The sequence below is a fragment of the Podarcis tiliguerta genome, assembly GCF_965153285.1.
Source record: "Podarcis tiliguerta genome assembly, chromosome: 4".
Taxonomy (NCBI): domain Eukaryota; kingdom Metazoa; phylum Chordata; class Lepidosauria; order Squamata; family Lacertidae; genus Podarcis; species Podarcis tiliguerta.
In genome coordinates, this window is record NC_139537.1 from 60,934,039 (window position 1) to 60,956,311 (window position 22,273).

Sequence of the window (22,273 nt, forward strand, 5' to 3'; positions counted from 1 at the left end):
TAAAAGTTTAAAAGTTAAAGACATTACACAAGTCTGTGTTCTCGTAAAATGAGAAAGACCTTCTGGTGGCATTGAAAGAAAGGTCTCCGCAGTGGGCACCTCAAAACCAGTTTTTTAAAAAAGCATTTAAAAGCATTACCAAGCACTGTTTGTTCATTTAAGTTTAATTATTTTCTCTTTGAGAATGGTACTAATGAAACTGAATATCTTTCATGGTTTCGGAGGACAGTTTGAACAGTCTGTAAACAAGACTGAGGGTAGACAAGTGAGCTGACTGAGCCAAGGGGTTGCTAGGTGATGCAGAATGTAAACCCACAAACTTGCTAAGGGTTATTTTGCTCTCATTCCGCTCTCACACAGCCTCTCCCAAGTTCCAGCCATTACCTTCCAGGTGACTAGCAATATTCCCCTTGCTCTTTAACATTATTACGCTTTGCTAAAAATGCAGAGCTCGGACGGGAAGAGAATGTAAAACATTTTTATTTTATTTTTACAAAATTACAAGAAATATAACCTCAAAAAGTGTTCATTGCTTTTTAAATGGGAAATATATTGTCCTCATATGGTTTACAAGGACAAATGTTCACTATAACCTCTTTCACCCACCCCCATCCACTCCAAAAACTTGTGATTTTTTTTTTCAAGTATCTGATCAGAGATTGTCCAGTAAGAGCACTTTATTAGATCATCAGTCAAAGGGTTTCACAAGCACTGAGAGCAATGGGCTCAAATGCAGCACATCAGTTTTAATAGACCACAGACTAATAGTAAACTGCAGATACTGCTGAGAACTTTCCATGCACTAAACTCTTGAAAAAGCACCATCTCTCCAGCTTAAATGCAGCTGCCTCTTTCAATGCCGCAAATGGGTAAATTTGACAAAAAAGCCACCATTAAGACTACATGAAAGGCTCAAGACAACATCCTTTCAATGCTTTGTACTTCAGTAATCAGATGTACTTACTCACCCCCTCCCCCAAACCCGATCAAGAACTATTTCTGAATGGTAGGAAATAATTCCACTTTGTACATCTTTTAGTTAATCAAGACTTTCTATTCAGCAATTTGACCTTTTGTTCAAAACAGGATTATCAGTTTTTTCGCCAGTTACCAAGGGCGACTCGCATGGTGAACATAATTGCAATAATTTGCAAAACACCATGGCAACCCACATTACAACTAGGTAAATACTGGTCTTTTGTGCTACATTGTTATTTTCAGAGATGCTGAAGTCAAAGAACGAATGACAAATGAACACAAAATTTATATTTGCTTTGTCTCAAAAGAGAAGAAAATTGATAACAAGAATTGGGGGGAAACCGACTACAGCTGTAATTTCTAACTTGATTAATTAGGATGGTAACAGTCCTTAACAGTATATTCAACAAACAGCCCTGACTTAGTCTCTCCACCCACCTCTCCCCCTCACTACACTACTACCACTATCCCCCACCCCAGACAATTTTTCCCCCTTCTGCTAGGAGAACAACCAACCCCATTTGCTCTTTTCTTCATCTTAATGGAATCCTTAATTACAGAATATTGTCCTCCAGCTCTTCATTACACATTGAAAACTGAGTGAGGGAGAATACGAGTGCCAAAGCAGACAGGGTAGCTACAGCAGTCTTGTCTGCTTTTTTTTTTGGACACAACAGGCCTAATGATGAGACGGCATTTTTCCCCTGGTATTAGCAGCTGTTCTACTGCAGACAATTAAGCACAAACTATTTAGCATTTCAGAAAGCTGCTTCTCGTCTTGGCAGTGTTAGGTAAGTGTGCATGCTAAAATGAACTTACAAGTTAAATACCAAAACATCTGATAGGAAGTCTCTACTTACACTGTAATTACCATTTTGGGTGCAATATCTGCAGCATTCCAACATTTCTCTATTAATACTATATGCAAGTGAATGTAAAATAGTACCACAGCCCACATGCAATTCATGTTTAATAAATTATTATTATCAATCATCATCACCATCATCTTAATATTGGTGTGCACCATGATTTGGCAAGTCCCTAAACATACCAAGAATCACATTTAGATATGTATTTTCTTACTCTAACACAGTGTTTTACAACAGCTAATGTGATCCAGGAAGAGACAATTACGGCTGAACATCTCTGCTTACGTAGGAAGCGCATTTGAGGGCCTTGGATTATTGATCAGCTGATCTATTTCACACAGCAATTGTGAAAATAAGGACATTTGTTTATTTACTAACTCTACGTCTCACCCTTCCTCCTAAGGAAGCCCAGGGAGGCTTCTAGATACATGTACCAAGATATATTGATATTTATGAATTGCAATATACTGATGTTTATACAGCATACTATTTCACAGGGGCAATGCAAGGCGGCTGTTCAGCCTATAACTTGGTGGAACCTTTTGCCCACATGCAATGCATACCATTCACCCTGGAACATCCCTCAAGCCCACGGTACAGAAAAGGCAAATAATTTCTCATTGCAGTTGTGCTCAGCTTGGAGCCAGAGATCAGCTGAACCTTCAGGTGTTCTCTGGCCCAACAGCCAAGCAGTGAGACTGGCTTGAGCAGAGAAGGATTGTGCACTGCCTCCCTCCCACCTTGCTCCAGTGGATCTGCACACTGCACTTCGTTGTTGGATATATTCCCTAATGACATCAGTCATAACGCTAACCAAGGGCTACGGGGGAGAAACCCAGCCAGATGGGTGGGGTATTATTATTATTATTATTATTATTATTATTATTATTATTATTATCGTTGTTGTTGTTGTTGTTTCATTTATTATCTACCCTACAACAAAAGTTTCTGGAGAGGGCTGCAACAATATAAAAATACAATATTAAAAACAGTTAAAACAAGTTATAATCAGAAGAACAAGCACAGTTTTAAAACCATATTCCAGGTGTCAAAGGTAAGGATAAAGAGGTAGATCATATGAAGAAAACTATACAGTGAAGGTGCCAGACATACCTCTGTGAAGAGGGAATTCTACAGCTTAGGAGCCGTCAGAGAGAATGTCCTCTCCTGAGCTGCCATCTAACTTACATTGACCTTAACACTTGAGAGGGTCTGTAGGGAAGGAGGCTCAGTGGGTTAGGGCTTTAAACACTAATGTAAGCACCTGGAATTGGGCCAAAATGCAAATTGGCACCCAGTGCAGCTATTTTAAAACAGGGGTTATAAGAGTTCTAAATGGAACCCCAGCCAGTAACCTGGCTGCTGTGTTTTGGACCAGTTGAAGCTTCTGAGTTGTCTTCAAGGGCAGTCCCACACAGAGCACCTGTCTGTAATCCAACCTAAAAAGTTATAGCCACTGAAGCTACCTGAGCCTTCTCTAACAATGTTGGGTCCATGAGAACCTCAGAGGAAGATCCATAAGTAACCTCTTAAAAACCAGTCCACCTTCTCAGCTCTTGGACCTGAGAAATTTGAACAAATAATACCTCTGTCTTTCATTTCAACCCCACTAACCAAGGACTCCAAATTTCTTTTCCTGAGGCTGGAAGCCTTCAGGGCAAAAGAGTCTGCCCTCTCCTATTACAAGGACTAGTTCATTGTAACAGGAAGCACAGCCGGCTGGTCCATGAAGCAGTCTTGAAGCAAGTTGCTTCAGGGTGTCACCCTCAGAGGAGGAAAGACAAGCGAAAGGCTGGTTCAGGGCTACACCTCCTGCAGCCTCACCGCCAGCACTCGCCCTGCACCATCATGCCTCTCCAACTGACAGGGACAGAAAGTGAGCGCCGCTGCTCAGAGTTTTGCCTCTAGTGGCAAAATGTCCCAGGCCCCCAATACAAAATTTAACTTTTTTAAACTTTTGTTTCATTTTCTAATACTTCATTTTCTGTTTAAAAGGGGAGGGAGCTCTAAACAGTGTTCTCTAATATCATAATAAAGCTGGCATTCAAGAATATAGAGGGAGCTCTCCTGTCTCCAGGATATTCATTCCCTATATTTGTAAAATAAGGACATACCTCACTGAGGACCACTTTACCCTTAACAATGTAGCCTAAAAACACCAGTATTCACTTGGAAAACTGACAGTCCGTGTCTGTTTATGTGCATCTGCACCTCTGTTTTGTGAATTTACCACGGCAAACAGTTGTGGTAAAACCAATGCATCCAAGCTGCCATGTCAAGGGTGAAGAAATTCTCATATTTTCCTCCACATTAACTATTTTCAGCAGCAGGAACAGTTGCAGCTTCCCTCTAAAACCAAAGCTGTATGAATCCCACACCTATTATTTAGGAAGTTAAATAGATCCATCAAAAAAGAAGAAGAAGAAAGCAGCTGTGCTTTGTGCATAGCTGGGGAGGGGGACTTCCCAGGTACACAGAAGTATATTAGTTTGTAAATTGAAAGAAAAAGAATAAAAACAACAACAGAAGGGCTCAGTGAAAGACCTATGCTCAGTGACCTCCAGGGCTTAAAGAATGTTGAGGGCAGCTGAGCCATGGGATGTTGAGGGTGTCAGATGACAAAAAGGAAGCTGGAGGGAGGGAGGAACTGGCTTCTTTGAATATCTGAAAGCTTGTGCTATCCTTGGGAGAGGGGATTAAGATGCGGGGTGGGGTGGACACATCCCATTGGACCTCTTAAAAAACTCTCCCCCCACTATATAGGTGGTTGTGGGGGGGAGGAACAATACACCTTTTCCCTTTCTCCCTCTCCAGATGTCCCCTCACCAACCCTAAACAAAGCTATAAGGTTCCTGATTCCAGGCCAACTGGAAGAGTTTGTAATAAGTGATCAAGATACTCTACAAAATGTTGAAGTGTGTCCCCCACATAATAGTTTAATGCCTTTTCCCACGGCCACTTCCCCATGCATAATTTGCCAGTGTTCAGTAAGATTACCAAATCTAAATTAAAACTATTAAATTCAAAATATTTTATACTATACAGATGTTATTTATTTATATATAACATATACCCATATATGTTTATAAATATATAACATACACACACACACACACACACATATACACCCCCACCTTTCCACCAAGAAGCTCAAGGTGATATACAGAGTTTTCCTCTATTTTATCCTCACAACAACCCTGTGAGATAGGTTAGACTGATGGTTTCTGAGCTAAACTGTTTCACTACATGTACTCTTTAGTTTGCTTCAGCAAATACTTTTCCTGTGTCCAATCCATATAACTTTTCTCACAGTGCCAAATATCCCCACCATGAACCAATATTCATAACCAACACTATATTCTGTTTGTTTTTAACTGTCTATTGAAGCACACATACACTTTTTAAACTGCATTTGGGGAGGATGGCTAGGTGCAATGTCCTGTAAAAATAACAATACTTCATAGAGTACAACTGACTCTCTGGCCATTATAGTATTGGAATTATATCCAACTAAGCTCTAATCAGAGTAGACCCATGCCCATTAATTTCAATTGTCTATTGTATGACTCACAATGGATACAAGTCTTACTGTGGAATCCTCACCAATTGGACTAATAATTCCTTTGAAGACTTGTGTTTTCCTGCCCTTTTCGTATCTTATAGAGAGGATACAATATGGCGAAGGTATTTTCATTACAAGGTCTGATTAGTCCAATATGCCTAATCTGATCTGCCAGTATAGCTCATTGGGACCTACGTTCCAGGGCATACAGTTGGTCAAGTGGGATGGTCCATCCATTTGCCTTTCCTGTTTTCTGTGAAGACAAAGCCAAGGCCTTATGGAAATATAGCCTGGCAACCACTAGAGATAAAGTTGCAGGTTTGAAGATTTAAGGAGGCTCTGCAGGAACTCTTTGGATGTCATTACTTTGACTGAGAATAAGCTGCTGTGTTGTTTTCTCTCCTTATAGAGATTTGCAATAGGGTGGGACCCTGAAAACCTGAATGTAGGGGTTTTCCTTCAGAGGTTCGCAACTCTGTTTTTCCAGCACTAAAACTAAATAAATAATACTATGTAAATTGGGAGTAGGGATGTTTACCATCATTGCCTTACAATCTCATGGAATTTCAGAATTTGATTGTGCGAGTCTCATTTTTTAACAAAGCAATTGGACAACTCTGACTCCTGAAAAAGTGTAGCTCAAGGAAAACAGACATAGATAGTAGCTGCAAAATAAAAGGAAGACGTTCTCTCTCCCTCTTCTTAAGTATATAAGCACAAGTGGCCTTCAACACAACTGCTTTTATAGTGTGTGATCCCAGATTTTTGACTGTATCATACTTGTAAGAAGGGTCATGTGTGTGAATTGGAACAGAGGGCATTGTACCCTTCCAAGAGTTCTTTGATAGGGGCATCCCTAAACATACTTCATCACAATAATGGCCATTTTGCTTTTTTATAGAACACAATGGGAAAGAAAGGGGACAATGTAGCAATGTATACCAAGACTTCTTCACTCTGTCTGTCCATTGGGCTTAATTATCTAAGAAGGCACTGAAGAATGATTGCATGGTGTCCTGGCCTCATTAGAAACCATGAAAATGAAAGCAAGGACAAAATTTGGCAGTACCAATTACGTACATGCAAACACATATGGAAAATACACAAACTACCGATATCTAGTAACACAAAACCCCATGCTTTTGTAGAGCTTGGCAGTCACTCACACTCCATGTAACAGTAGGGGACTCTGATTGCAGATTTCACTGCAGGACAAGACCCTAATGGCTTGGCCTTGCATCCAGTAAAATGCAACAACAAAGATCCCATTAACTTTAATGGCCTAAGATAAGGGTATAAAATGAGTTACCTGGAATTCTCAGTCCCCTGACCAAGCACCAAGGAAATGGAACTTATAATTTCTCTAAGATATAAATGCACCATCAGAAGTAAAAGTACTAGCTAAATAAAAACTATGTTCAGAACTTCAATATCATCAAGAAGGGTGATGTTTTAATATACCAATTAAACATTTTGTAATTCAGACCAGCCTCTGCTCTAAGTTTAAAGCTGTTCTTTTAAATATAGAGCATTTCCAACTCTTTGTGTTTACTTCAAAAATATGCCAAGCAAAAAAAATTATAAGCAGCAAAATCTTAATATACTGTTTGGTAAAGTTCAAGTCAGCCTTTGAAAAACACATTTATCTATCCAGTAAAGCTTGTGTTAATGCGATGTAAGAGTTTGGCAAATTCAACTCTAATGGAGCATAAAAGTGCTTTTGCTTGAAAGTGAGATCATTTTTAAAAATTCAAAGCATGATCACTTTTTCTTTTTTGCAGGAACAATCTGATACAAGCAGCAAAGCTTAAATAAACTAGAAACATTTCAAATGATCCATAAAGGATTAATAAGCACCACAGGAAGTCCTATAGGCTCAGCGTATACATTTTCCCATCTTTTTCTCCTGTGATGCACATGACATGAAATTCTAAGCAGAACTCAAGTTTCAAAGTCACTGAATGTTAAGGCCCACAAGCTTTAACAGTGCAGTGAAGCAGGGTCATCACCCTGCACTGCTTAATCTAAACAATAACATCACGATATTGTTAGCACACTAATGTTCCAAAATCATGACACCTAGAAAAAACTCATTTCTAGTGACAAACGGGGGGGGGGGGGGGGTAGCAACAAACCAAAACAAAAAGGATAGCTGTAACAGTAACAGTGTAGCAAGCTACAACCCACTAATAAAAAGCAAAGCAAAATGACAGTTGTTATTTTGGCAGAGATAATCTATGCTGAAACACAAAACACATGCACACAATTTCTTTCAATACAATTTGCTTGTCTTCCCACTGACTTCTGTGATTACCACAGAAAGCAAGGTTCTAAACATATTTCAGCAGAATCTTCAATCAATAAGAAAAAAAAAACCCAGAGAGGTATGGGAAAATGCATTATAGTATTAGTAACTGCTTACAAAATATATTGGACTTACCAATATGCATACAACTGACAAGATGAGATACAACCTATTCCACCAAATGGCAAAAGTAGGTATTAAGTAGGTACAGGTAAGGTACAGGTAAGGTCAAATTGTATAATCTACCTGAAATTGTTGGAGGAGGAAGAAGAGGAGGAGGAGGAGGAGTTTGGATTTGATATCCCGCCTTTCACTCCCCTTCAGGAGTCTCAAAGCGGCTAACATTCTCCTTTCCCTTCCTCCCCCACAACAAACACTCTGTGAGGTGAGTGAGGCTGAGAGACTTCAAAGATGTGGAACTAGCCCAAGGTCACCCAGCAGCTGCATGTGGAGGAGCGGGGAAGCGAACCCGGTTCTCCAGATTATGAGTTTACCGCTCTTAACCACTACACCACACTGGCTATCCTGGAAGACATCAAAGTTTTAAAGTTCACTATCATAAAGATGTGTTTAGTTACAGGTAGGTAGCCGTGCTGGTCTGCCATAGTCGAAACAAAATAAAAAAAATTCCTTCCAGTAGCACCTTAGGGTCTGGTGACTTCTGTTTCAGTGTATCTGAAGAAGTGTGCATGCACACGAAAGCTCATACCAATAACAAACTTAGTTGGTCTCTAAGGTGCTACTGGAATAATTTTTTTTATAAAGATGTGTGTGACACACAACTCTAGCTGTCCTTTCTATCTCAAGCCAAAGGCGTCATGGAAGTACTGAACCAGTGCCTGAAATCAATAATGAGCTGGATGTTGGCAAGTCAACTGAACTGGGGAAACGTCAGCGATGGGAGTTACACTACCCTTGAAAAATCAGGTTTGGTAAACTCTCAAGTTTTGGTTGTAGCTGGGAATGCTTTTGCTGAGTTTTGGATGGTGATTAGTGACAGCTACCTATTGAAAAAACAAACTTGGCTGTGGTATACGTGCCTCAGTTACATGAAAGCAGCTCTCCTGTATTGCACTCTTTGTGATGGACTCTCCTTCCTTGCAGGCTTTTAAGCAGAGGTCTTGTCATGTATGATTTAGTTGATATTCCTGCATTTCAGGGGGTTGGACTAGATGCTTTAGCAAGCATGTTACTCCTTGTATGTCATTTCAACTGCCTGCTGGTCTCTTTGAGTGCCATTTTATAAATTTCTCAGGCCATATATTTATTTCACTCACAACAACATTTGTTGTCTACTCATTTTAGTAAACTCATGTTAGAAAATATTGGCCAAGACAGAAATCAGAAGGCGATGGAAATCAACTTTTGGAATATTCATTTTCCTTGGAAATCTCCATGCTATATACATATAGAAGTTAAAGTGTTATCAAATACTGTTTAATTGTTTTTTTCCCCAAAGAGAAACATTATCTAAAATAATTGTTTTAAAAACAAACAAAATTCAGGGGCACCAAAATTGATATTGTGTCACAATGATAATATTCAAGATGCAGTAGCTTAATCTGACAAGTATTTTAAGGAATCTTCCCAGACAGAAACAAGTTTCTGAAAACATAAATAAAATATTAAATTTATTGCTGTATTTTGTGGAGTCTTGTTCAATTTCTTATTTCTGGTTTCAGGCCTGCTTTGTTCTTAGAGCCAAATGACATTTAAAGAATTTCACATACAGCTCTGGACTAATTAATCCATAGTTCCTAAGCCAATACTCCCATGCTCTAAATCTGCAGGCAATCAGATAGGTTCAGATATAATACATTATGACTTTATGTGCATGGCCTTGGCTCATCCTCCCTAACTCTGCTGAGCGGAGAGCGAAGAAAATGAATGAACTGAGATAACGGGTTGTATTCAACACTGCCTTTTCACTCATACAACAGACTTCCATTTCTGCAACAGACCTTCCCCCATCTCTCTTCTGCAGTCCCTCAAAATCTGCTCCAAGGGACTGAGGGAAGGAAAGTCACATCGCACAAACAGAATGCCATCCGCACAGCATTGGATATCACCCAATATGCAGCAAGGCTGTAAGAAATGTAAAGTTTAAACTGAATATGTTGACAGCTGTAGAGAAGAATGAAGAGACAAATACAGAAGAGCAACATTGTCAAAACAGGAAAGATCTGGAAAGTACAAGAAACAGGAATGGAAATGAGGAGATCAAAACGAGCAGGACAAGAGAGGAGGCTAATCTCTCTTGGAACAGAGTTCAAGTACACTGGAGCTGCCATCACAGGAACTGAGTTAAGACCACTTGCTTCAAGTGAAATATGGGGAAACCAATTCAGACTGGCATGCCACCACAGCAGTCCCTTATAGGGACATTACAGTACCCTAAGGGGTAAGTTACCAAATTATGAATGAAAGTTGCCAGGTCTGCCAAGCAGTGGTGTAGATGATAAAAGGCACAGAACTACTGACTATTGTATCCAACTAAGTTTTACTCATAGTAAAATAATTAAAATTAATGAACCCACAATACAGTCAAAGAATCAGAATAAAGTGGTACCTCGGGTTACATACGCTTAAGGTTATATACGCTTCAGGTTACAGACTCCGCTAACCCAGAAACATTACCTCGGCTTAAGAAATTTGCTTCAGGATGAGAATAGAAACAGCGCAGCAGCAGCAGGAGGCCCCATTAGCTAAAGTGGTGCTTCAGGTTAAGAACAGTTTCAGTTTAAGACCAGACCTCCAGAATGAATTAAGTTCTCAACCCAAGGTACCACTGTAGACTCATGGAACTGTAGAGGTGGAAGAGACCCCGAGGGTCATCTAGTCCAACCTCCTGCAATGCAGGAATCTTAATCCTGAGATTAAGAGTCTCATGCTCTACCAACTGAGCTATCCCAAGGATAGCCATTTCCATTTATTTCAATGGGTTTATCCTGAATATGTCTGATTGGTTAAAACCCTGTAATTTGGACCTTACAGGAAGTGTGACCACCATTTAGAACAGGCACATTCGCAGTCAACCAGTAAACTAAATCCAGACCGATTTTGGTTTCTTCACTTTCATCCAGTCAACCTCTGACAGCAGACACAAATTTAGAGACTTGCCGGTCCCAGCTGGACTTCATGAAAAAGAAAAACAGAGCTGGGCGTCATTAGCCTGACAACATGTTCTATGAGACTTGTTAAGCTGAAAAGTAGTGATTCGCCCAAGATCACTCAGTGAACTTCATGGGTTAGCATGGATATGAACCCCAGTTCTCTATGATCCAAATCCAGTATTTCAAAGGCACAGGACAAAGCTAGAACCATAAGCACAGCCATCACAGAACTGCACAATTTTAGAGTTTCTATGAACCTGTACTCTACTTGCACAACTGCTGGTAGATATGCTAATGAATAAAGCTGGTAAAATGCTGCAACAGCATGGAGCAGAGAGAGATAAAAGAAAGGAGCATCCCTAAATAGGGAGCAGGGGTGAGAAACTCACTCCTTGTACACATATTTGAAAAGCTGAATTGAATTTAAAAATAGAAATTAGCACCTTTTGATAGTGAAGTAGTTTGATATTTAATTGGCAGTGTGTATTAACAGGTTTTACACATAAAAAAGCAAGGGGGAAAATAAACTGACATTTTATGGTAGAGCAGTTAGCGCACCATGTTGTTAAGGGGTTTTATTTTACACTGATTTGATCAACGGAAACAAGCCTCAAGCTCTCAACCAGAATCAGCACATATCCTTTTAAGTTCAACCAAGTATAATAAGAAACGAACTTTTGTTTTTATTTAACAGTGCATTCTTGGTCTTCCAAATGACATCATCCAAGAGAAATGGCTCCTCTCTTACCCAGACAGCAATTCACCCCACTGCATACAGGCAGACGATGTGAAAAATCATAACCAAAACAGTGAAACTGAACAAATAAAAGCAGCAACATTCAGGAGTCATAGATAAGTTTCAGATGTCCCTATCTATCCCCAGAGGTTCGTTTCTATGCCCACCAACTTTAGAAGAGCAGGTCAGAGTGTTCTCTATTCATTAGAAAGAACAGGAAGTCACAGAAATTCCATTCTGTGCCAGGAGTAGTGATGGGTCCATCTGTCTAGAGCAGGCATGGCCAAACTTGGCCCTCCAGATGTTTTGGGTCTACAATTCCCATCATTCCTGGGCAAAGGTCCTGTTAGCTAGGGATGATGGGAGTTGTAGTCCCAAAACATCTGGAGGGCCAAGTTTGGCCAAGCCTGGTCTAAGGTATGGATGAACAGTTCCACTCCTATGGAGAATATTATGATTACTGGCCCAGAATAGGTTTAAAAAATCCAATGGAAGATACAGGACTAGTTACTGGAATAACAACTCTGCTCTTCTAAGCAACCTTAGGTGGTCTGGCATAACAGTCTTAATAGGTTAGCAAAATACCACTCAACAGTTTGATAGCATAAAGTTCTATGCAACTGATGCGTCTCCCCGTTCTACATTAAAGCACACCCCTTGAGCTACTGGCTTGTGATAGCGAGACTTCCACATGAAGACAGTGGCATACATAGTTACTAAACAACAAAGAGGGGGTGTTCTCAGGGTCTCCAGGTTATCAACCTATCTTGAAACAGCCACCAACAGAAAAAGCACTTGGCTTTACTGTATAAGAAAGAAGAAACTTCTATGGAGATTGTTCATGGAAGCAACACCATGTCAAGAAGCTCAGCAAGCATCGTCGGAAGAATGGGACTGTACTTTCTCCCTCTGGAGACAAAGAAAGATGTTTGTGCTGAAGAGTTTATGCGAGAAGATAGCTTGGCTTGTCACCATCTTGGGCTGAACTTTTTCAAGTCCCTTCCCCACCCAAAAAAAGAGGGTTTGGGCTACTTGTGCCTTTTCCGCCATCTTTGCTTCCACCAAAATCTCATCCAGTTGACCCCCAAACAACTGGTTCCAGAAGACTTGTAAGAAAGATGAACTTCTGAGCCTGGATCAATGTTCCAGGCTTTTAGGCACACGTCGTTTATATTGTCCACCGTTGCAGCCACAGACCTGGACCCAAACTAGATGAAATCTGTAGAATAGTTCGCTAGACAAGATATGTACAATTAGATCTTCCACAACCCATCCTTTACTGACTCAAGATCATTGACTTACAGAACTATCACCCTAGAAAACCCACCACTCCAGGAAACAAGTGATGCTGGTGAGGTTCCCAATGGAAATTCCCCCTTTATTGAAGTCAACTGGAACTGGGAGCAATAGTTTCTTTTCTCAGTTACTAATGTGGGACTCCCTTTAAGTGTAAGTCCCCTTCTACTCCCACTGGATCCCTCCTCCTGCTGTATGATGCCATTCTCCTATGGATTCTGTCTGCTACAAGAGATAATCCCAAAGGACATAGTGCCTTATGATCCAGAGAGAAAGAATGTACTATAGCGTCTTGTTAGTTTGGAAGATGCAATAAAATATTAAGGCACAGTACAAAACGGGGAGGGAGAATAAATACATTTTACTTTTTACTATTGGTAGTTACTTATTACCAATAAGGCAAAAACTATTAGATCTTTAAAAAACAAATGTGAATGTTTTCCCAAAGGCATTATTAACAATTAATAATCATTACACTGGTGCCTTGTTTACCTGACCTTCTGTAAATTCAGCTGCCTTGTAATTAGACCCATATTTTGCACATTTATATATTTGTATGCACAGATTTGACTCATTCATTCATCCATTAAAATTTGCTTGACAGACCTAGATGGATAATCAGGGTACAATTTGTATTTACTGGATTATAGAAAATTGCCCAAACTGTTAAGTTCAAGGAAAACGCATTCTTGTCTCTCTCTTGTGACTGATGTAAAAGCAATTACATATCAGAGGATGGCCCCAAGACACTCTGAAGGAGCAGCAAAGCTTTTACAATCTGGTGTCTTTAACAGTATTTTGTTCTTTAAAATGGTGACTGGTTTTAAAGACTATCTAAAAAGAAGAAACAAAAAGCCACCTAGCACATCTTGTCTAAGCAACGCATTACTCTGTAATTCAAATGGTAAAGTAATTTCCCAGAAAAGTTTAAATGTTGTATTTACTACTAACTTTGTCAAAAATGAAAAGATTAATTCTTTTATGTGTCAGCTTCTCTTCTACAAGACCTTAGGGTCTGCTGAAATGTGACATGTGGGGAGGATTTTTTTCTTTGAGAAAAGTAGATCTTTGCTTGAAGTAGTAAGAATCAACTAGTACCAATGATAGCACAATCAATGTTATTTCTCAAATAATATTGTTGTCATTGGCAAATCATGACTAATCTATAGGAGGGCCAAATTTAAATAGGTATGAGTGCCAAATGTCCCACTGAGAAGAAACACAATGGCTTTGATGGTTGCAAGGCTCATTAGAAGGGCAAGTGGTCTTTTCCAATGTGCTACCTTCCTATGTCTAGACTGCAAAAACAGCAGCAACAGCCTTGGTTACAACCCTTCCCTGCCTGGGAGCACATCAACTGTTTACCCACTTTGAAGGAGTACTGCAGATTATATTAAGTACCCCAAAGGGACATCCAAGGTCCCCAAGACTTGTGTGTTGACAGCCTGCTCTAAGATTATATATGGGTCAAGTTATTAAATGGAATGTATCTTCAGTCACAAAAAGATTACTAGCAATTCTAAGAAGTGTTCTGGACAGAAAAGAAATTTGTTAAGATCCAACTTATTAGCAGATAAACATATTACAATGGAAATATTTTTTTAATCTTTGCAAGAACTTGATCAGGGTATGAGGATGGTAGAGAGGACGAAAGAGTTGACAACACCACCCGAAATTGCTAGTATAGTTACATGCTTTATTAAAGCAACTTGATGCTCATTTTATTGAATTATGAAACCTCAGCTACTTGGCATGGGTAAGGGTAGAAATCTAAAAAAACAAGCATACGGAAATAATAGCAAAATGTAGCCCTGATAGAGGCTTTCACCAGCCTTGGCACTGCAGTGATAAAAGATCTGGGAGTTAATTATATTGATGTCTTCCCAAAATTTATAGCCAGGCTGTTTACTCAGAGGGATAACAGTTTCTATTTTAAGGAAAAGGCCTAACTCATGGAAGCCTTTCTGGAATTCATGCTATGGCTCAATATCAGTTATGGGAACATTATCCAAGAAAAAGGGACTCCTCTAGATCATCAAATGGCACGCAGGTCAAGATTAAGTATTTGACAAGGTGCAAGAGCAATTTATAACAGACTGACTTCATAAAACATTGTTTAAATGTTATGAAACCAGGAAAGATTTACAATGCAATCCTAACCAAGACTACTCAGAAGCAAGTCTTAATTAGTTCAATGGGATTTATTCCCAGGTAAGTGGGGACAGGATTGCAGCCTTGATCATGAGTTTATGTAGTAAATAAATAATGTGATTTGGTGTGTTTTTTCCAGAAAATAGGGCACTAAGAACTTATTCCCAGTCAGCTCTACCCTGCTACACAAATAGTAACTGTAAAGGGAGTGGGTCAGAAAGCATTGCCACACATATCTATAGAATATTGTGTTCAAATTGTTTCTCATATATTATCTTAGTAATGCTTACAAAAACAGAGAAAACAGTATTAAATACTTATGTACTGCAGAAGACAGGGACGCGGGTGGCGCTGTGGGTAAAACCTCAGTGCCTAGGACTTGCTGATCGTAAGGTCCGCGGTTCGAATCCCTGCGGCGGGGTGAGCTCCCATCGTTCGGTCCCAGCTCCTGCCCACCTAGCAGTTCGAAAGCACCTCTGGGTGCAAGTAGATAAATAGGGACCGCTTACCAGCGGGAAGGTAAACAGTGTTTCCGTGTGCGGCACTGGTGCTGGCTCACCAGTGCAGCTTCGTCACGCTGGCCACGTGACCCGGAAGTGTCTTCGGCCGGAGTTGGCTCCCGGCCTCTTGAGTGAGATGAGCGCACAACCCTAGAGTCGGTCACGACTGGCCCGTACAGGCAGGGGTACCTTTACCTTTACCTTTACTGCAGAAGACAGGATTGCCTAAGGTCACCTATTAAGCTGCTGGTGTTTGGATGAGATTTGGCTCAAAGATCATAGAATTTTAACACACTACAATGCAGGAATCTCAGCTGAAGCATCCATGACAGATGGCTGTTAAGCGCTACACTACACCAGTTCCCAATGATACACCATGAAGTCTAGAAGCTGAGAGTTAACAGTGCACAACACACCTGGATTGGTGGGCACCAACAGTCATATCAAGGCTTTGTGAGATCTTATCTAAGAGAAAAAACTGGAACGTGGAAGGAGGCTGCCTTTAAGTATAATGCATTCAAAATATGGGAAATAGCAAGGTGTATCAGTGTCTAGTTTTTGGAAATATGAAGGCACTGGTCATCATTTCCTTTTGTGGAAAGGAGAAGACATGTGGAATATATAACTTTATAATGAATGAATTCAATCTGTGCCAGCTGAAAGATTAATCTGAGATCAGGCTTTGAGGAAAATTCAGCGAGTTCTTTACAATCCTTTGCATGCAACTCAAGTAACTTTGCATCACAACAGGAACAACCGCACCATGGATCCTAGAGATGCATGTTATGCCAGGTACACCCCTATTTAACAATGTACATCGTGGGCTACACTAAACATATAAACCCACAATACTATTTCATTCACTTCCACATTCAGCTTCAAGATATAGTAGTACACTCAAAGCTCATACGAATTTCCTGTATCACCTTAAGAAAAGCATCTTTATGTTCCCTTTTCCCACTTTCTTCCGTAGCTATTTTCTGACCTCCCATTTTGTTGCTGACAATCACTATTCAGTGACAGGTCACCCTACGTTACAACTGATAGAAATACGAACTTTTATTTAGAAACATTGCATTATATTCAATCAACACAAAAAAACCTAACCCCATTTCAATTTAATGGGCTGTATTAAGGGCTTTCCATGTTCACTCAAACTCCCAAATGCCAGAAAACCATAGCTGTTAAGGGGCATGACCTAAACAGATGCATTCTTTCAGCAATACTGATATAGGACCCTAACCTGTGGTTAGTTCCAATGTCACCACTACCTTGGAGCTGGATCCCTGACAGTGACGGAGGGGTGAACCGAAGTCCCAGACCTGTCTGTTTACTGGGACAAACACATGAGAGTCTCTATGCATCTGAAGAAATCATGCTGAAGCTTATATGTGAGGTTACAAATACCTGACCGGCAACCCACACAAAACTATAGACTTCAAAAGGACCTCAGATCATCTATTCAGCTTCATGACTGAGAGGGGATCTGAATCCCAGGTCTAGTCAAACACTCTATGTCACACTGGCTCCCTTTATCAATTCTGTCTAGTGTATGTTTTGGAAAGGTGTTTGTCCGTCTGTTCTGTATGGATTCAAACACATCTCGATATATCATCACCAAAGTCAACACAAAGGTTCTTGAGATGGAGTTAATACATTATCTGGTAAAAACAGCATAGCTGTGTGACAATGCACACAAACACTATAAAACAAGATGGGTATTTGTAGTCAATCTCAAGAGCAAGTACTTTATGCTACAGATTGAATACTTTTTGTTAACAAAAATAATGTTTTTCTTAAAGGATTAATCTCTCAAGGAGCGGTAAGGAGATTTGAGAAGTTATACATTAGCCTTTGTACTTTTCCAACTGTTATGGACTGAACTTGGTGGCTATATTTAATTTTTTAAAGGAAATTAATGTCTATATAACATATACATTTTTAAGTGGGGACCGTATGCCACTCTGTCATGAGAATCAGTTATAGAAGCTATAAAGTGTACATGCCGGATACAGATCACCCACTTATAGCCATGCACTTCAGAACAAACTCCTCTAAAACCATACATATTTCATTGAAAGCTCAGGGTAACACTTCAAAAATGAACCAGCTAAACAAACTTCCAGTAGCACTTGACAGAGCTACACCTATTCTTCCCATTTCCAAAGCAGTACAGAATTAATTACCAGTTCTATGGATCTATTGTAAGTATAATAGACTAAAGAGCTATCACAGACACATTTATTGTAAAAGCACAATCCCAAGAGTGTCTAGTAGAGGGCCAAAACGATTAACACAAATGCTTTGTCAGATCAAAGATAAAACCTGCACCACCCAATTGAGGGATGAATTAGAACAGTGGGTTATCTTTCAAATTAACCAGGGCAGTTAGTGAGGAAAATTTCATGAAAGTGTAATTCTTAGCCTTTGTGAATCCACACAGCAGGCATTCTGCCAGCTGACAAGATGATGAAATTTTCATGCTTAAAAAAGCCTTCTTCATTCCCCAATTTAGATTAGCTAGTATTTCTTTCTTTTTTCTATTTGTTCTTCTGCAGAAATTGTTTAAAACCTAGATCAATCTTTCAAAAGAATAATGCAACCAAAAGAAAGAATAAAATCTTAGGATGTCGTCCTTTTTAAAAAAGCTTAATATGTGTACAGATAAAAAATGAAAAGTTAAAATTATTTGGAATGGTGGGGGGAATATTTAAGGAATTTATTACTGCAGAAGCCAAATAGTAAAAAAAAAAGGGGGGGGGGGAATAGTAAGACATGCTATTGTTTAAGGGGAATATGTTTGCTAAAACAGAAAAAATGTTACTACATCACAGATAATTTTCCAAGCAAATACAATCTTGCAGTTTTCAATCAACATCATGGTATGGCTAACCCTAATTGCAAGGGTAGTCAACCTTTTTATACCCACCACCCACTAATGCATCTTTCTGGATGGTAAAATGTCCTTACCGCCCACCAGTGCTCAATGGAAGGAGGATTCAGCTTGTGCCGTAGAACCCCCTGCCGCCCACCTAGAATCCTGAAATGCCCACTAGTGGGCGGTAGGGACCAGGTTGACAACCCCTGCCCTAATGCTTTGGCTTTTAGTAAGTACTTCAAAATAGCAAGTATGAGTGAACAATATGAACTGCATTGTCCAACTAAATCAAATAAAATAATCATACAGACAGGGCCGTCTTAAGCATATCCGGCACCGTGGTGCAAAGCTCCCTCCGGTCCCCCCCCCCCCCGGTTTCCCAGAGTTTTTTAGGGAGGACGGCGCTGCGGGCAGGGCTGAAGGAGGTGGGCAGTGGCTGGAGGGCGGCTCCTCCGGCGGGGAAGAGGCAGAGGCTGGATGTGGCGCCTCCCGGCTCAGCTGGCCGCTTTGTGCTGCGGTGGCGCTGCTTCGGCAAGGCATGCTGGAGGCAGGCAAGGGTGGCGAGCTAATGCCAGGAAGCGCCGCATCCAGCCTCCGCTCTTCCCTGGCGCCCTCCAGAACTTGGCGCCCTGGCACCCTCTATGGGTAAGATGCCCCTACATACAGTCAAGGAGAAACTGAACAGGACAGCTGGGGTGGGGTGAGGTGGAGATGTCACACTCCTTTGAGTGTGCAACCTGAGATATAGGAACAGACATCTCACCTAATGTGTTTTAATCACCTAGCTCTAGGAGGTTCCAAACTTTGGTCTGAACAGAACTCCTATGTGGCATTGATGATATAAACACTATGAAGAAGTAAAGAACTATCACCAAGCAGTTTCAAAGAATCAAGTCACCTCAAATATAGGCACAACATTTACAAGGGTCCAATTCAGATGATAACTTCCCTCAACCTTGCTACTATAGATGCTACCAAGATGGCAGCGCGTGCAAACGCTGCGGCTGAGAGCTCCCTGGAGGGGAGTCAGGGTTTGTTAGGACGAATTATTTATAGCCAATATGAAATGCTGTTGTACAGGGATCATAACAAGACAGGGTTATTGTAATAATGAAAAGGTGTTGAGTTGGGGGAGAGTGGAGAACCATGTATGTCATGTTGAGCTCCTTGGAGCAAAGAGGAAAAATGAGGTAGAAATAAGTGTCTGTGTGTACACCCACAGGTGTTATATACTATGACTCCTATCATCATCACCCTGAGCAATGGGGATTTTCTGGGCCCTATACACTAAGTTGATTGCTAGTGGGGCAGAGGACCCTATCTACTGGCAAGATCAGCTGCTTATGAAACTAAACCTTGGCACATGGCTGGGATCTCACTGGCACTGTGCTTTGCAGTGCACCCAGTTGCCCCATAAGCAAAGTTTAAAAAGCCACACCATTTTAAGTTTTAAGAAAGGTGGGGGAAGACTCCAAAAATATATGAATGAAACTAGTAAGAAAATTTTCAGCAAGCCAAGTCCCAAACCTACTGCTGGAGCTACTGTGAAGTTGCACAATATTTACAGGAGTTGTAACTCAGGAATACACATTTTTAAAAAGTGAGTGCCATTGATAAGAATATTTCTGCACTCCACATTTCCATGCTTCTTCTTTTCCAGAGATAGAACATGGGGAGGCAGCTGAAATGTGAAGCTGTCCCTAATGCCTAGTTCCTCTGCAGTAGTCACCCTCTCTCTCCATTTTCATACTGCTGCTCCTAAAAGATACGGAGTAGGTATAGATAGCCACTGTTTGCACCCAGGTGTTTTCCATCAGCAAAGAGTAATTGGTTGCTCCTCTTTCACCCTACCAGCATTTCAATCTTTCTTGATCCCAGTTTTTGAAAATATTTCCGTGCACAACTTTCAGCACTGTGTTAGAGAGACTAAATCAGAAGTTACCTGGAACCATAGTGAAACTGTCAAGAAGAATGCTTGTAAGCTTCTATGGAAGAAGAGGAAGGTAAAAATCTTTACATAGCGGCTAGGAATAAGAGCTGAGATGGAAGAAGGGTGTATGTGTGGATAATCCAACAAAGTGCAACCAATATTTAACCAAAGGTCTCAATGTGTGTTGAACCAAACTTGCTTTCATTGGAGTGATTTGCAAAAATCTTTTCAAATTATCATGTTGACATTTATACAAATGATAAGGCCATTAAAATGTGTGAAGCTCTGACACCACATGGTAGCATCTAATATAATGGTACATTGGTTTACAACCATCATCCATTCCGGAGATCCGTTTGTAATGGGGCCTCCAAAATTTTTTTTAAAAAATGGGTTGTAATCCAAAAAAAGGTTGCAAACCAGGACATGCACCTTCCAGGTTTGATGTGTTTGTAATCCAAAACATATGCAAACCAAGACGTATGCAAACCAAGACAAATTGTATACAAATTGTTGCCTCATTCTGAAAAATATGAACAAACATTTCTAAAAAGTTAGGAAATGTCCTAATTTAAATCACTTTATCACATTTTGGTGTTCTCACTAGATTTACATTGTTCATGAAATACAAACCAAATTCCGCTGCTTAAAATATTTGGTTTGCATGATTAAACTTTAATACTAACCACGGAAAGAACAAAGGCCTGTGAAATCAGTTCAAAGCCATTCATGTGAGTAGTCCTCAGAAAACCCTAAAAAAAATTCTTAATTATATGATTTTGAATTGCTTAAATGTGAAGTACTTACCTTCAAAAGAAGCAATCCCTGATCTGAATTTACAACTCTCACAGAAATGCACATTAGAAAGCCTACACAATGCGAACACTGAAGTTAAAGGATTCCTTTCCCCAGCCCTTCTGAATTAGTACAAACACAGTCCGATAACAAGGCCAAGCCAATTCTCTCATATGATTTGCAAATGTTTAGATCTAAAGAAATTGGTACATACAACCATATCTGAAGGAAGTTGCTTAAGCAATTACCTGGTTCAGACATGAGAAACCAGTTTAAGAAACCAAAATATCTTCAACTCAAGTAAGAAACATGAGAAGAAGGAAGAGGTGAGAGTATGCCAGCACACAGGTAGTTACTGGTTCAGTAAACCATGGTTTTATAGGATCAAGATGTTGGTGTCTGAACTGGGCCAGGATCAGGACAGGAAGGGGTGCTGCTCATATGAGGAACTAAATACAAACTTAAAGAACACAGTTACTCACACTGTAGTACTTTTTAATATGACTTCTTATATCCAGGTTTAGCTTGTTGTTAATTTGCATTAGGTACGTTAGAGGAGATTCACGGCAGTCTTTTTGGCTACACTGTCGCAAGCTGGCTTCGATCATCGGGCCCTACAGATTTAAAAGACCAAAAATCAGTATAAACAACAGCTTTGCAAAAGGTCCTGTGCAAGTATAAAGTTCAAAGACATACATTCTAAGGCAAAGTGGTATTCCTGTCCTAGTATTCTTGTTGTGGTTCTGACTGCACAGTCAGGATCTGACATGCCGCAGCAGAATGAATGTCTCACTGGAAGATTTACAACCTTTTTTAGCCGAACAGAATTTTCAGTCTGTCTACACAGATAAAAGCAAACTAATAAATTTCTCATTATGAAGAAATGCACTGAAGAGCAGTCAAGTTTCATACCACCCCCCCCCTTTCTATTACTGCTTAAAAATCTGTACTTTTGTGATCCAAGCAGCCACTCCCGCACTAACAACATTAAGCAATTCCAGGTGGAAGAGATTGCAGAGCTTGACATCCGCTCTTCTTACACTTAGCCCATCTGTAAGTTGTCAAGCCCCCATGCAATTAACTATCTTATTTACAGCTGTAATGAAACAAAGTCAAGGATTTACCAAGTATTACTGATCTGTGCCTGCCTTTTCCTCTCA

The 22,273-nt window shown here is 40.1% G+C and overlaps 1 protein-coding gene across 1 annotated transcript in view; it reads right to left on the bottom strand.

The window, feature by feature from the left end:
* POLA1 (DNA polymerase alpha 1, catalytic subunit) overlaps positions 1 to 22,273 on the bottom strand; it is a 183,811-nt gene that overhangs the window by 79,951 nt on the left and 81,587 nt on the right. Inside the window, exon 34 of the mRNA XM_083439328.1 lies at positions 21,596 to 21,727. Within this exon, the coding sequence (XP_083295454.1) occupies positions 21,596 to 21,727 (132 nt within the window). The remainder of the gene's footprint in view (positions 1 to 21,595; positions 21,728 to 22,273) is intronic.